Source organism: Canis lupus, unplaced genomic scaffold (assembly GCF_048164855.1).
Source record: "Canis lupus baileyi unplaced genomic scaffold, mCanLup2.hap1 Scaffold_369, whole genome shotgun sequence".
Classification (NCBI taxonomy): Eukaryota; Metazoa; Chordata; class Mammalia; order Carnivora; family Canidae; genus Canis; species Canis lupus.
The window spans coordinates 1-14,766 of NW_027326585.1; the positions used below are offsets into that span (position 1 = coordinate 1).

The 14,766-nt window shown below is 43.3% G+C and overlaps 1 protein-coding gene and 1 pseudogene across 1 annotated transcript; both read left to right on the forward strand.

The window, feature by feature from the left end:
• Positions 1 to 1,627: 1,627 nt before the first annotated feature.
• Positions 1,628 to 14,528, forward strand: LOC140629923 (RAD52 motif-containing protein 1-like; the record flags this gene model as incomplete). Its single annotated transcript, XM_072819389.1, has 5 exons — positions 1,628 to 1,739; positions 2,115 to 2,301; positions 4,656 to 4,781; positions 5,151 to 5,348; positions 14,445 to 14,528. Coding segments are annotated over 5 exons (707 nt in total), but the record flags the coding sequence as incomplete, so codon positions are not given.
• LOC140629925 (GTP:AMP phosphotransferase AK3, mitochondrial pseudogene) lies at positions 9,396 to 13,395 on the forward strand (annotated as a pseudogene).
• Positions 14,529 to 14,766: the final 238 nt, after the last annotated feature.

A 14,766-nucleotide genomic window follows, 5' to 3' on the forward strand; every position in this document is an offset into this window, starting at 1 on the left:
GGTTCTGACTCTCATTTGCAAACCAAGAGGACCACAATGAAGAAGTTGTTATATTTGGATAATTATTAAAGCATTCCTTGTGCAAAGAATGTGTTGATTTGTTCATTTTTAATTGTAGATATATTCCAGTACCTAATCTAAGAGTGTGGCAGGCACTAGAAGAAGGAAAATAAACCACAACTATTGTTCTTGAGGTGTTTATAAGCTACCCAGAGAAGCGGAGACATACTCAACCAATGGGTATAATAATTGAGTGGATACATACAATGAATACAATGGATAATGAGATGGGTAATAAAATCTACAATTTTTGGTTTAAAACAGTATCAGGATCCCGGTTATTCCTCCAAAGCCAACTACTTTCAGAGTAAAAGAAGATTCCGAAGAAGATAATGGTTGGGGCTAAGGGTCTTGTATATTGAGGTGGAGAAAGTAGTGCTGGCTGGGGTCAAGAGATGGTGCCAGGTGCCAATGATTTGGGGGTGCTTTCAGAGAATGGGCTAAAATCTAGATGTTTAAGAAAATAAAGGCATCTCTATTTGGGATCTGAAGGTGCTAATGCGGAGTAAAACGTGCATAAGGACAATGCAAAGACAGAAAAGGGGCAGTTGGAGGAATGTCCTGCGCATAGCTAACAACACTGTTTGATTAAACTGTCCCACTTGGGCCACTGATATCCCTACTTCTGGGCCTTCACTTGGATTTCACAGACCAGTAAAACATCAACAAAGTTGGAAAAAAATTCCAACTTTTTATTTTAAAGCTCAGGTAAAAGCACTCATTAAAACTATCCTCTATCAGCAACTCTTCATAAAACATTTTTTAGCATGAAAAATGAAGGTCATATTTTTAGGATAATAAAATGGGATAGATTTTGTTTTATATATATATATATATATATATATATATAGAGAGAGAGAGAGAGAGAGAGAGGCAGAGAGACAGGCAGAGGGAGAAACAGGCTCCCTGCAAGGAGCCTGATGTGGGACTCAATCGTGCACCCCAGGATCACACCCTGAGCGGAAGGCAGATGCTCAACCATTGAGCCACCCAGGTGTGCCTCCTGAAAGCATTAAGCCAAAGTATTCTATCTTTAGAGATCATTTCCCACACGGAGTTGAGAAATCTCAAAAAATGTTTAAAGATTTTATTGATTCATGAGAAACACACAGAGAGAGGCAGAGACGTAGGCAGAGGGAGAAGGGGTCTCCCCCAGGGGAGCCCGAGGTGGGACGGATCCTGGCATCCCGGGATCACGCCCTAGCCCTCGCGGAAGGAAACCCCCAACCACTGAGCCAGCCAGGCGACCGGAGAAATGCACATGTTTAAAGGTCAGTAGGTAACTACTAACTGCTTGGGACTCTACATCTTCTCTGGCAGTGCCGCTGACGCCAGTTGCTATAAAGATGACCGTACGCTGGGATCCTGGAAGCTCACCCTTTGGACTCTACCCTAAAAATTCACTCGAAGAGAAGAAGGAAGCTCTAGGACTCTGGCGCGGTGGGGCTGCGGGAGGGGAAGTAGAGTTAGAGACCCGCGCAGAGTGGGGGGCCAGGGCGGGCGGGGCGGGGCTCTCCCCACTCCCGCCGAGCCGGCCCCGCCCCCGGCCCCGCCTCTCTTGAAGCAGCGCGGGGGCACCTTGCGAGCAGTGACGCGAGGGTGGCGGAGTCGGTGTCTTTTGCGGTTCCCACCGAGAGGGATAAAACCTTGCTGGTGTGGGAGCTAAGTCCGGACCCTCGGCCGAGGCCTTGCCCGGGAGCCGAGCCAGGATGGAGGGGGCAGGGAGAAGGCCGCCCCCTCGGTGACCGGGTGACCGGGAGCCCTGGAGACTGGCCTTACCCCTCAGCGCTTTGTAGTCTCCGCTGAGAGGCACCCTGGTTCTAGAGGGGACCTCGGCGGCCGCTCAGCCCCAAGAGACTTTTGAGGGGCAGCGCTCCACAGCCAGCGCCTGTTGCCTTCTAATGCTTTTCGAATCTTAGGGTTCCAGAGGAAAACCTGTTCGCGAAGTGACAAGTGCTTGGGTTGCCTGTGCAGAGGGTTTAGGGAATATAAGGGAACGGGCAGTTTTGGTTTCTGGGCGTGAAATTTCATGTACGTATTTGGTGCGGGACCAGCCCGCAGCGCTCTCTGGTCACAGCATTCTCCCAGTTCGGCCTCCTGTATTCGGTAGGAGTCTTCCCAAACGCGGCAGTGGCCCGCCCTGGTTTCTGTGCCATCATCAAGTTTTATTCAGCAAGGGATGCTCACAGAGCACAAAGGGCGTGTCACGAGAAGCATCTGTTTCAGAATTCTCCACTGAAGGTGGGTCAAGTAGGAAATTCCTAACTCCGCTGGCACAAAGTGCCGAATTCTGTGACAACAGACTAGCATTCATAGAGCTCTCCTGATTTACAGAATGCTTTCGGGTGCATTGCTACATCGATCCTCTGGTTTCCTTGGGTGGCTGTGTCGTTTTTGTGTTTTTCTTTTACTTGTTTTCCTTTTCCTTTTTTTACACGAAGTAACTCGAACTCAGGATAGTTAAGTGGCTTACTTAGGGTTCATGACAAAAACTGGAAGCGAGAGATCAACCCCCAATTGATGTTAAATCCGGTGTCGGGGATCCCCGGGTGGCTCAGCGGTTTAGCGCCTGCCTTCAGCCCAGGGCGTGATCCTGGAGCCCCACATCGGGCTCCCTGCATGGAGCCCACTTCTCCCTCTGCTTGTGTCTCTGTTTTTCTCTCTTTCTCTCTCATGAATAAGGAAATAAAACCGTTAAAAAAATGAATCCCGTGTCATTTTATGCTGCCTCTTATTTTAGGAAATCTTCACAAGAAGAGTGTTGCTTATATTTACTATTATGTGAATTTATTTATTTTTTTAATTTCACCTATTCATTTGAAAGAGGATGAGACCATGAGAGGGAGAAGCAGACTCTCTGCTGAGGAGGGAGCCTGATGCAGGCAGGACTTGATCCCAAGAACCTGGGATCACAACCTGAGCCGAAGGCAGGTGCCCAACCATCTGAGCCATCCAGGCACCCTCTTTATTTATTTAACACAGAACCTTGGGTTATTACTCCTGCTTTCCAAAATTGTTAGCCAGTTTACTTATGTGTTCTTTAATACTTTGGCAACTACACATAGTTCCTGGTTGGGCTTTTTGTTGTTGTTTTTTGCCTTTTATAAATACAGAAAAAAAAATAATGTCTTAAACCAAATAAATCAAGGAAAGGTCTAAGGCACCTGAGAACGTTTTTCAGTAGCATGAAGAAAATTGGTTGGCAAGCTTATCCAAGGTGACAGCTATCTCTCCTACTCGGAGGCTCAGGGCCCTTCTGAAGCTTCCTTGTTGTCCAGAACAGCTCCACTATGCCTCACTATTAGCCTCCCCTGCAGCACCCAACATTTAAAAGTTTGTCTTCATTTCTCCTTCCCAGCAGGCAGCTTCAGCTAGAGAAAGTAATTTCATTTTCTTATCACTCATTCTTTCATTCATTCGCTCAATCAACAACAGAATGTACTTGGTTCTAGGAATGAGAAAAGAATAAGATATGTTTCCTTCAAGCACTAAAGGAGCTTATAAACTAGTGATAGAGAAGGATGGAGGAACAAACAGTGAAGAATTAATAGAGCAGCCCTGGTGGCTTAGTGGTTTAGCGCCGCCCACGTGAAGCTCCCTGCATGGAGCCTGCTTCTCTCTCTGTCTCTCTCTGGTGTCTCTGTCTCTCTCTGTTTCTCTAATAAATAAATAAATAAATAATCTTTTTTAAAAATAAGAATTAATAGTGCTGGGACACCTAGATGGCTCAGTGGTTGTGCTCAGGGCGTGATCCTGTGGTTGTGGGATCCAGTGCTGCATCTGGCTCCCCAAGGGAGCCTGCTTCTCCCTCTGCTTATGTCTCTACCTTTCTCTGTGTGTCTCTCATGAATAAATAAATCTTTAAAAAATTTAAAAAAGAAAAAAAAAATTTAAAAAAGAACAATAGTGCTATGACTTTATTTGCAATATTTAAATATTTATGAATATTTAATATACTACATCCTGCCTAAAGTTGACATAGGCATTTAAGACTAAACTAGTGGATGTAAGAAATTCACCACAGAATGTAAGTCATTTAGAGTTAACACTGGAGGCATTGGCCTTCTCAAAGGAGCTATTTAATGCAAATAACCTCTAATTGTTTCGTTGCTTATAAAATTTATAGAAGTATGTATATTCCTTGTTCTAACAGGTTAGTAACTTGGGGAGAAGAGTGTTGTAGATTAAGGTCCTTTGTCCGTGTTAGGTCCATCTTGTCTGCTCTTCAGGTTGTGTTCTCAGACAGGAGCTACAGGATGGGACAACAAAAACAATTTACTTCCTTTGCTCACCTACAACCCTGTCATTTGCTTCTGGAGGGCTTCCTTGCTTTCATCATCACTCTCACCACTAGAGGTGAAGGAAATCTTCCAATTAATCAGAGGCCCTAGAAATGATGCAGAACAGTACTGTAGCTTAACAATGATAAATAACATTCATTTAGGGCTTACTATGAGCTCATTGCTTACAATGTTGTTCCCTATTTAATCTTCACAATCAGTTCATGAAATAGGTATTGATAACTCTCGGGTGTATCCAAAACTAGCCTATGTGGCAGGTTGTGATATTTTTCGGTCTCTCTCTCATGTCTTTAGGTTCATCTTGGCACCAAACATAAAGCGGTTCAACATCAGGCCCTTGCCCTAAATAGCTCCCAATGCCAAGAATTGGCAAATTATTATTTTGGTTTCAATGGATGGTCAAAAAGGATCATCAAGGCAAACTTTATAGATTTTCTTTGACTAATCAGACTCACTTCAACATCGAAATTTTGGACATTAGAGAAGAGAGAACTGGAAGTGGGGAGATGTGAGTCCTCTAAGTGGAAGGACCTCAACATTGGCCTGCCACCTAAAATTAATAATACTCTCAATGATTTGGGTGGTGATGTCCATAATTTTCACCAATATTTGTAGGGTGTAGAATAAAAAACAATTGTCTATATCTATAGTTCATTTGCAAGTCTTACTTGATTTTGAAGCTATAGGATACTTCAACTGTTAGCTAGGTTTGCTGGAGTTTAGTTTTTATTTCTAATAAGAAAACATCTTGAGATCCTAGGAAGGACCTTTAATTGAAAATCCCAACAGCTTCAGGATCTTTCTGACCTTGAAGAAAGGGAAAATGAAGATACCACGGAACCCCTTCAGAAGCAGAGCCTGCAACTCTTCTGTGCTTTAGAGGTGGTGTTGCCATCCTATGAGTGTAAGAATCTTGGAGTTGGCATGGTCCAGGAGCCTTTGGATAAGCTGCAGGAAGGTTTGTTTACAGTGGAGGTAGAAGTGGAGGTAGAGTGGAGTGGAGGTAGAATCTTTCTAAAACTCATCTTTTCAGATATATCATCAAGTCTTTCCCCTTGCTGGGAAAGCCCTGGGTGGAGTTTTTCTGCCCTACAATACAGGGTTTTTGTTTTGTTTTGTTTTGTTTTGTTTTGTTTTTGTTTTTGTTTTATCATAGGCAATACTTGAAAGAACTTTTAGCTTTAAAATTCAAAAGCTGACTTTCTGCCAAGAAGTTTAGGAAGAGGGAAGTAATATTTTTCCTATTTTTGGTTAAGAATTTGCCTTGTGCTAAAATTGTCCTAGTCCTTCAAATTCAGATCTCTTGTAGCCTTCAATTATGCCAGCAAAATTATCAACTAAAGATTTAAATAAACTCTTGTGTAAATGTTCAGTCCTTTGCCTCCTATAAAAGGGCTGCTGTGCAAAGAAACAAATATAGATTCCTAGAAAAGGTATTCCGATTGATACTGTTTTTTTTCCCAGAGTTCATAGCACTTAAGCTCTGGGTTGTTTGTTTGTTTTTGAAGATTTTATTTATTTATTCATGAGACACACACACACACACACAGAGGGCAGAGACATAGGCAGAGGGAGAAGCAGGCTTCATGCAAGGAGCTCAATGTGGGAGTAGATCCCGGGGACCCCAGGATTACGCCCTGGGCTGAAGGCAGACACTCAACCCCTGAGCCACCCAGGTGTCCCTAGCTTTAGGGTTTTAAGGCAGGGACAGGGCTGTTAGCAAATAGGCTCCTGTGGGTGATGCGTAGGAAGAGACCAGGTCATGTGCACTAACACCAAATGTTTCTTACTGTGTGATTCCAGCCCTTGATGCACAGGAGAGTAGGTAGGGTCTGTAGAAGTAGAGTTTCAACTTGTCCATTTGAAATCTGTGATGTGAGATTTGTGCCACCTTTTTGGCTTGCATCTCCCTTCTGGTACTTCAGGAACTTATGGGAGAGACCAGGGCAGTAAGAATGTGCCCTTCCAGGATACACCTACAGCAGAGCCATTCCACCAAACTCTTGTGTTATGCCTGCCCTTAGTTGCCAGGATAATGATCTAAGAATCATGGATGCACTTTCCTTTTAAACATACATCAATAAAAATCAGTTATTATTCAGCTAGAATTTTTAAGTTCATTTGTTTTGTTTGGATTTAGGGCCATTATCATTTCTGATGAAAAGGAAAACAACCCAGAAGCTTCCTATAAAGAAGGCTATGTCTGATGCATTCCAGAAACTGTTGGTTGCAGTTTTAGGTAAGACTTGCTTCATTGTTCTTTTTTTTTTTTGTCCTTAAGGTACTTCATGTTCCTTGAGCAAATAAACTCATTTTGAAAAGTTAGTTGGATGAAAACACTTCATATTCTTTTACTCACCAAATGCTTCCAAAGCGGCAGTCTCAAATTTGTTCTTTGTTGTATGTGTGAGACAAATGACAGCAAATATTTTTGTCCCCAGTGTATAGATATACAGTGACTTGCCTCCACATAGGAAGTGTTTGACCCAATCTTCTTTCTTGATTGCTTGCCCATAACACAAAGTAGTGATATAGTGATTAGAAGCTTTGGGTATCTGTTGTCCATGTCTGTCTCTAGATTTCTTATGCAATTTTAGGTTTTAGAGTCAAATTTGTAGGTATTTATTCTCTCTAGGCTGCTATTTCTTTATCTGCAAAGTAAGGTAATTCAACTTACATCATGGGGGATATTGTAAGAGTAAACGAGATGACGAATATAAAAAGGTTAGAACTATCCCTGGAACATGGTAAGCAGACAAAACATGTCAACTTCTTATCATTGTTGTTTTCCTCTTGGAGAATTTATTAGATTATGTTTCTTGAATCAGTTCGGTTTCAGTTTTTGTTTCTGGCACTGACATATTGAGTAAATATGATTCTGATGTAATGATCAACTATGTTTTTGTGAACCTTGAAAGTGGTCATCCTATTGAATAGTGTTGATTGTATTCCCTATTGAGTTCTACAGTGCTGTGAATGTTACAGGCTGTGCTCAAATGAAATTTTATTTTTTTAATATTATTTTATTTATTTTCTTAGGGAGGCAGGGGAGGCATAGAGGGAGAGGAAGAGAGAGCTAATCTTAAGCAGGCTCCAAGTCCAGCATGGACTCCAATGTGGGGCTTAGTCTCACAACCCTGAGATCATGACCTGAGCCAAAATCAAGAATCAGAGACTCAACAGACTAAGCTACCCAGGAGCTCCATTTTTTTGTGTTTTTTTTTTTTTTTTTTTTTTTTTTTTTGCCAATTTTATAATTAGTAGAGAGTCCCCAAATAGTTGCTCCCCTGCTTCAGAGTCTTGAGTGTTAAAGACTAAGAAATCCGGGCAGCCCTGGTGGTTTGCGGTTTGGCGCCACCTTCTGCCCAGAGCCTGATCCTGGAGACCTGAGATCCAGTCCCAGGTCGGGCTCCCTGAATGGCGCCTGCTTCTCCCTCTACCTGTGTCGCTGCCTCTCTCTCTCTCTCTCTCTCTCTATCTCTCATGAGTGAATAAATAAAATCTTTAAAAAAAAACCTAAGAAATCTTAGCTAAGTATTAGAAGCTTTGTTTGTTTGTAAGAGTTGACCCTGTCCCTGGATTGGTCACAGGTTTCCAGCTTGGGCAGCTCTTCCAGTGTAGATTGACTTCTGTGGTCATCAGATGGAATCTCCATTAGCTGTCAACTCTGACAACCTTTAAGAACCAAACTAAACGTCTGGGTTGTTGGCCTCGCCCTAATATGCCAACACTCGCCCTAATATGCTGTGGTATCCATATACACATTCAAAACTCCTTCGGCTAAAAAGTCTGGTAGCTCTAGTTTGCCTTAAGGGAAATTTTATTGCCTATAAGGTACATAGGCCTGTTTCTGCCAATAAAGTGTTCAGATGCATGCCCGCCCTCTCCCCAAAGTATTGTATATTGTATCTGCAAGGAGAGGAAAACTGGACTCCAGCTGGATTGAAAGCAGCAGGGAAGGGATCATCTCAAAAGGCTTCCAGAATAGAAGAATGGTGGTTGCCAGGGGCTGGGCTGTGGGTGGGATGGGGAGTTATTGTGGAATGGATACAGAGTCTCAGTTTGGGCACATGAAAAGAAAAATGTTCTGGAAATGGTTGCACAACAATGTGAATGTACTTAATGCCACTGAACTATACCCTTAAAAATAGTTATTACGAGAGACAGGGTCACAGATTTAGAAAGATACTTAATCCAGCCTCAAGATTGGTGTTGAATTAGGTAACATCTAGAAATCTCTTGAAGGGATCCCTGGGTGGCACAGCGGTTTGGCGCCTGCCTTTGGCCCAGGGCGCGATCCTGGGGATCCGGGGTCGGGCTCCCGGTGCATGGGGCCTGCTTCTCCCTCTGCCTGTGTCTCTGCCTCTCTCTCTCTCACTGTGTGCCTATCATAAATAAATAAAAAAATTTTTTAAAAATAAATCTCTTGAAGATACGTACATTTATGTCTGTATCTGCATATCTATCTGTATCTTTGTAGGTAGATAGATTATAGGTAAATAGAGACATGTTTTGGTGGGGGGGAAGATATGCTTTGGGGAGGGGATCTGGACAAACTGCTTTTAAATGTATTCTGGAAAAAAAATCTAAGGATATACAGGAATCTTTAGTAAAAAAAAAAAGGGGGGGTAATGAGACAGAATAGAGATATCAGATATTAAAGCATACTGTGCAGCATAATGATTTTTTAAGTGTGATTGGTTTATCAGTAAATGAGATGGATTTGTGGGTGGCTAGATGCGTCCAACATTGGACCTTTGATTTTGGCTTAGGTCATGATCTCAGGGTCCTAGATCCAGCCCTGAATGCGGGTTCCACACCTAGCAGGGAATCTGCTCTGGATTCTCTCCCTCTCCTTCTGCCCCTCCCCCTACCAGTGCCCTCACATACATTCTCTCTCTCTCTCTCTCTCTCTCTCTCTCTCTCTCTCTCTCTCTCTCTCAAATCTTTTTAAAAACTGAGATAGAGACTTCCGGGAGCGCCCGGGCGCCGCGCCCGCCCCCTGCGCGCAGCGCTGTCCGCCCGCCGCCCCGCACGGCGCAGCCCCGCGAGCGCGCAGCCAGGCCGGAGCCCCCGCGCCCCGGCTCCCGGCGGCCATGGGGGCGTCCGCGCGGCTGCTGCGCGCCGTGATCATGGGGGCGCCGGGCTCCGGCAAGGGCACCGTGTCGTCGCGCATCACCAAGCACTTCGCGCTGAAGCACCTCTCCAGCGGGGACCTGCTCCGGGACAACATGCTTCGGGGCACAGAAATTGGTGTGTTAGCCAAGACTTTCATTGACCAAGGGAAGCTCATCCCGGATGGTGTCATGACTCGGCTGGCCCTTCATGAGCTGAAAAACCTCACCCAATATAGCTGGCTATTGGATGGTTTTCCAAGGACACTTCCACAGGCAGAAGCCCTGGACGGAGCTTATCAGATAGACACAGTGATTAATCTGAACGTGCCCTTTGAAGTCATTAAGCAGCGTCTCACCGCGCGCTGGATTCATCCGGCCAGCGGCCGAGTCTACAACATCGAATTCAACCCTCCCAAAGCCGTGGGCATTGATGACCTGACAGGGGAGCCTCTCATTCAGCGGGATGATGACAAGCCAGAGACGGTTGTCAAGAGACTCAAGGCTTATGAAGTCCAAACACAGCCGGTCCTGGAATATTACCGGAAAAAGGGAGTATTGGAAACCTTCTCTGGAACAGAAACCAACAAGATCTGGCCCCATGTGTATGCTTTCCTACAAACAAAAGTTCCACAAATAAACCAGAAAGCATCGGTTACTCCATGAGGCAAAGTGTACATCACCAGTAAGATGAGCAGAGACTCCTCACCTGTGCATTTAGAAGCTCCGTGTTCTGAGACTGGCATGTATGAATTCTTTGAAAATTATATTAGTTTCACTTCTACTGATTTCATTCTGGAAATTAAGAATGGGCCAAATGAGTCCGATACTAAGATTCATCTTTTTGTCTACCCAGGGTATCTTCTATGGGTATGTAATTTAAAAACATCAGATGTCCTAATTAAAAGAGCAATTGGTAGTAATATTAACTTTTGTTCAGAAGACTTAAGTGGTTGATAAAAAATTTTCTTATTCTTTGGAGAAGCTAAAAACATTTCCATGTCACTCGGTAAAGTAGCTCATCAGAGAAATGTGTTGTAGACTGATGCCAAAACCCAGCATCGTTAGCACTGTGGTACATGGTTTTGTGAAACACTATCAAATTCTAGAAAACAAGCAACCAGATATGCAGATTAGTTTCAGGATGCAAATTCACTGTTGCCTTTACAGTAAGAAACTTAAAAACTTAACCGTATATACTGTATTTATTATGTCATAAACAAACTTTCAGTTTATTCAGAATTTTCAGTCTGCTATAAAATTGTGTTAAATTAGCATATAGGAAAATATTACTTTCCTGTGACAGGTTTTGAGAACATGTGTATTGAAAAAAATGATTTATTAGAAATTGACATTGGAAGTTCTTACAAAAGCAGTGAGGTTGAATTATCAACAGAAAATGTAATTAGTCTTGTGTTTTCAGATTATTGCTCAGGTTAGAAGTATAAGTATGTGCTTTAGGATCTACTTGCCAGTTTCTCTTTTTGATCACTATGTAAAATCTGCTGTGATGAGTGACAAAATACAAGAAGAAAAGCAAACCCATGGCCCTACATAAAAGCAAGCATACTGGGTCCTCAGGAAGTAGAAATAGATCAGCTATGCCTGGGGAGAATTTCCCTGACATGCTTAACAATCATAATTAGTAAACAATCAATTAGTAAACTAATCAAATTAGTAGCAATTAAAAGGATTTACATGAGAGGTTAAAAAGGACCAGGAAGGTAACTGAGTTTGTTGAAGGACTTTATTCCTAGTGAAAGCAGCGGGCAGCTGCTGGCTTTCCCTGCCACCGTCAGCAGGGCAAGAACTCCACCTGTGTGTGTAGCCTGAGTAAGTAGCCCTTTAAAAGCGAAGAGAATTTGATTTCTTCGTAGGGCAACAAGGATGCGTGCTTATGTCCTGTGGCCTGGCAGGAAGAGTGGGGCGATGAGAGGTGGATGAAAAAATCAGCTACATCTTCAGTGGGATATTTACTCTTACTTGGTGCTAAATCAGATGCAACGAGTCCTGGTACAACCTGTTATGAACTGCCTTTGAACACCGGCCTGTTATCCCAGGCACTCAAAATATAAATGCCAGCAAGTGGTTCTTCGTGTATTTTTGTGGGAAAAAACTTTTCTTTTGATTTTTAAAAATTCAATGTTGATCTTTCAGAATGGACCAAGGCTTTTTTTAAAAAGGATTGCAGGACACATTTAATTCTTTACAAAACTTTCTGTAATGCCTTATTTGAATGTATTATGTGCTTTCTAAAACTGTGGTGAACTACTAAGCTTATGAATATTACTGGCTTTCCTGGCATACATGACTCTTAATGTACTACAATAAAATTAAATTCTAGAACAAAAAAAAAAAAAAAACTGAGATAGAGGGATCCCTGGGTGGCGCAGCGGTTTGGCGCCTGCCTTTGGCCCGGGGCGCGATCCTGGAGACCTGGGATCGAATCCCACGTCGGGCTCCCGGCGCATGGAGCCTGCTTCTCCCTCTGCCTGTGTCTCTGTCTCTCTCTCTCTCTGTGTGTGTGACTATCATAAATAAATAAAAATTAAAAAAAAAACACTGAGATAGAGGAGTGCCTTGGTGGCTCAGTGAGTTAAGTGTCTGCCTTTAGTTCAGGTCATGATCCCAGGGTCCTGGGATCAAGCCCCACAGTCAGACTCCCTTGTTCAGTGGGGAGTCTGCTTTTATCTCTCCCTCTACCCCTCCCCCTGCTTATGTGCTCACACTCTCTCTCTCAAATAAAGTCTTTAAAAAAATAGTTATGATAAAAACAGAAGTGTGAGATGAGAAAACTTCTAGGAAAATGCTTTATTTTCTGCTTTTAAATTTCAAAAGAATATCTAATGATGGGTTCTATTATTGTATACAGCAATCTCATTTTTATTTTTTTTATTGGAGTTCAGTTTGCCAACATATAGCATAACACCCAGTACAGCACATTTTAGAACAAGAAAAACTCTGAATTGATCCTCGTTAACTTTATTACAGAAAGTGGTAAAATAGCTGTGGAATACAGACAGTGTGAAGAGATTACAGATGCCAGAACCCAAGAGGAGCTACATGATTTAATTCAAGCACCTGGTTATTAAAGCTCAAGGGTTCCACAGCTATACTATACTATACTATAACCATAATTTAAAGCAACTGACAGGATTTGGAAGACTATAGTTAGCTCTGTCATCTTTTGGGAAATGTGAAACTCTGAAACTGCTTTTGAGTGCAGGGAATTTCTGGGGCTTTTCTTGAAGTCTTGGCCCTTGGCTCTGACCCCTTATTTGAAATTTGGAGAGCCAATTGCATCAGAGTGCTCCTATAGTTGTGGACATAGAAGAGGACACAGCCTTTTAGCGCTCCCCTCAAACAGAATCTCAGGGACTTGGGAACAGAGTAACTATGGCCTTAAGTGAGATGATGCTACAGCATTTGAAAACCTTTATGTGCATTGGGACACCTGAGTGACTCAGTGGTTGAGCATCTGCCTTGGGTTTGGGGCCTGATCCCAGGGTCCTGAGATGGAGTCCCACATCAGGCTCCCCTCAGGGCTCTGTGTGGCTCTCATGAATAAATAAAATATTTTTTTTAATTGTCTTTCAAATAAGGTATATTACCCAGATATCAGTATCACATAGACATCTTGTATGAAATATTTTGTTGAAGAACTTTTCTGTAACCCTAACCCTGAATTAGGGATTAAGTTGACAAAGTAATTTCTAAAATAAAATGCCAATGTTCTATATATTGAATGTTAAAAAAAAATAAATAATAGGAGCAAAGAATGTGTTTCATGTCATTAAGAACTTAATTTGGGGCTAGAATTCTGATTATTTAACTAACTCCGAAGTTGCAACATTTGTTTTGAAGGGAAGAGAGTAGAGAATGAAAAGATGGTTACTTTCTGAAAAAGCATTTGAAGTTTTGTCTGTGCAAAAATTCTTCTAATTCAATTTAAATCAAGCCAGTCAAGGAAATTTCAGACTTATCCAAGTTTACACTTTAAGAAGTCTAGCTTCCTGTGAAATGTGAGAGAAAGAGATTCAGTATTGATGCTATAGATTTCAGAAACCTGACTCTAACAACAGATCCATTCCTAAATAAGACCAGTTATGGAATTAGTTCCATTTAAAAACCATAGTATGTGCTAGACACTGGGAATAGGATAAAATCCGTTCTCTCCAACAGCCCTGGCGGCGCAGCGGGTTAGTGCGGCCTGCAGCCCAGGGTGTGATCCTGGAGACCCGGATCGAGTTCCGCGTCGGGCTCCCTGCATGGAGCCTGCTTCTTCCTCAGCCTGTGTCTCTGCCTCTGTCTCTCTGAATAAATAAATCCTTGAAAGCAAAGCAAAACAAAAACCTACGTTCTCCAGAGCTTGTGCCAGCCCATAAACACGGACTAAAATGAAAGAGATTATAGAAAGGACAGTGAAGGAAGTAAACGGGGCGCTAGTTACAGTATTTCCAGAAAGTTTAACATGCTGACCTCAACATTTTAAGTGCCTTCTCCATGCGTGCACACAGGGTAGACCTCAAGGTTACTTGTTCTAGATTGACAGGTGTGTTGAGTGTAGGTGGGACGCGGAAGTTTTCCATCCTAATGTAAACGGAGGGCTAGTCCCTTGGTTTCAGACTCTCACTCCCAGAATGAATTGCTCACCTCTCCCCTCCCCCATGCCCCCAAGCCCCTCCCACAGGAGTTTGGAGCCATCGCTGATTCAGTGGTAGGTAGCCTCCTCCTAACACAGTAGTGAATTAAAACTCAGACATGCGTATTGAGAACTTAGAGGAGTCTAGGGCCATACCACCCTGAACGCGCCCGATCTCGTCTGATCTCGGAAGCTAAGCAGGGTCGGGCCTGGTTAGTACTCGGATGGGAGAACTTAGAGGAAATGGCAACATTCAGAGTAACCGTGAAGTGTGCTCCCCTCCCCACTGTCCCTGTGCTTATTCTTCAGGTCAGCCTCTTTTCTTAGAAGCAGTACAGCCAGGGGGAGGAGGAATGTGTCTCGGATTTAAGCTTTGAAGAGGACAAGTTCGATCCGCCAGAAGTGGACTAGCATTTTGAATCTCCCGGGACGCCAGGTCTTCTGCTTCCTGGGGAAACTGCTCCACACCCCGACCCTACACCTCAGAGCGGCTGGAGTCTGGGTCCTTGCAGACTCCAGCAGCCCAAATCCTTCCCTGTAGCTCGGCGGGAGGTAGTGGTGGCCTTTGCAGGGGAAGGGAGGCTTGGCCTGGGGATTCTGGGGAAGAGGCTTGAACCAGGGGCTTCGGAGCCCAGCCGCACCCCAGCTG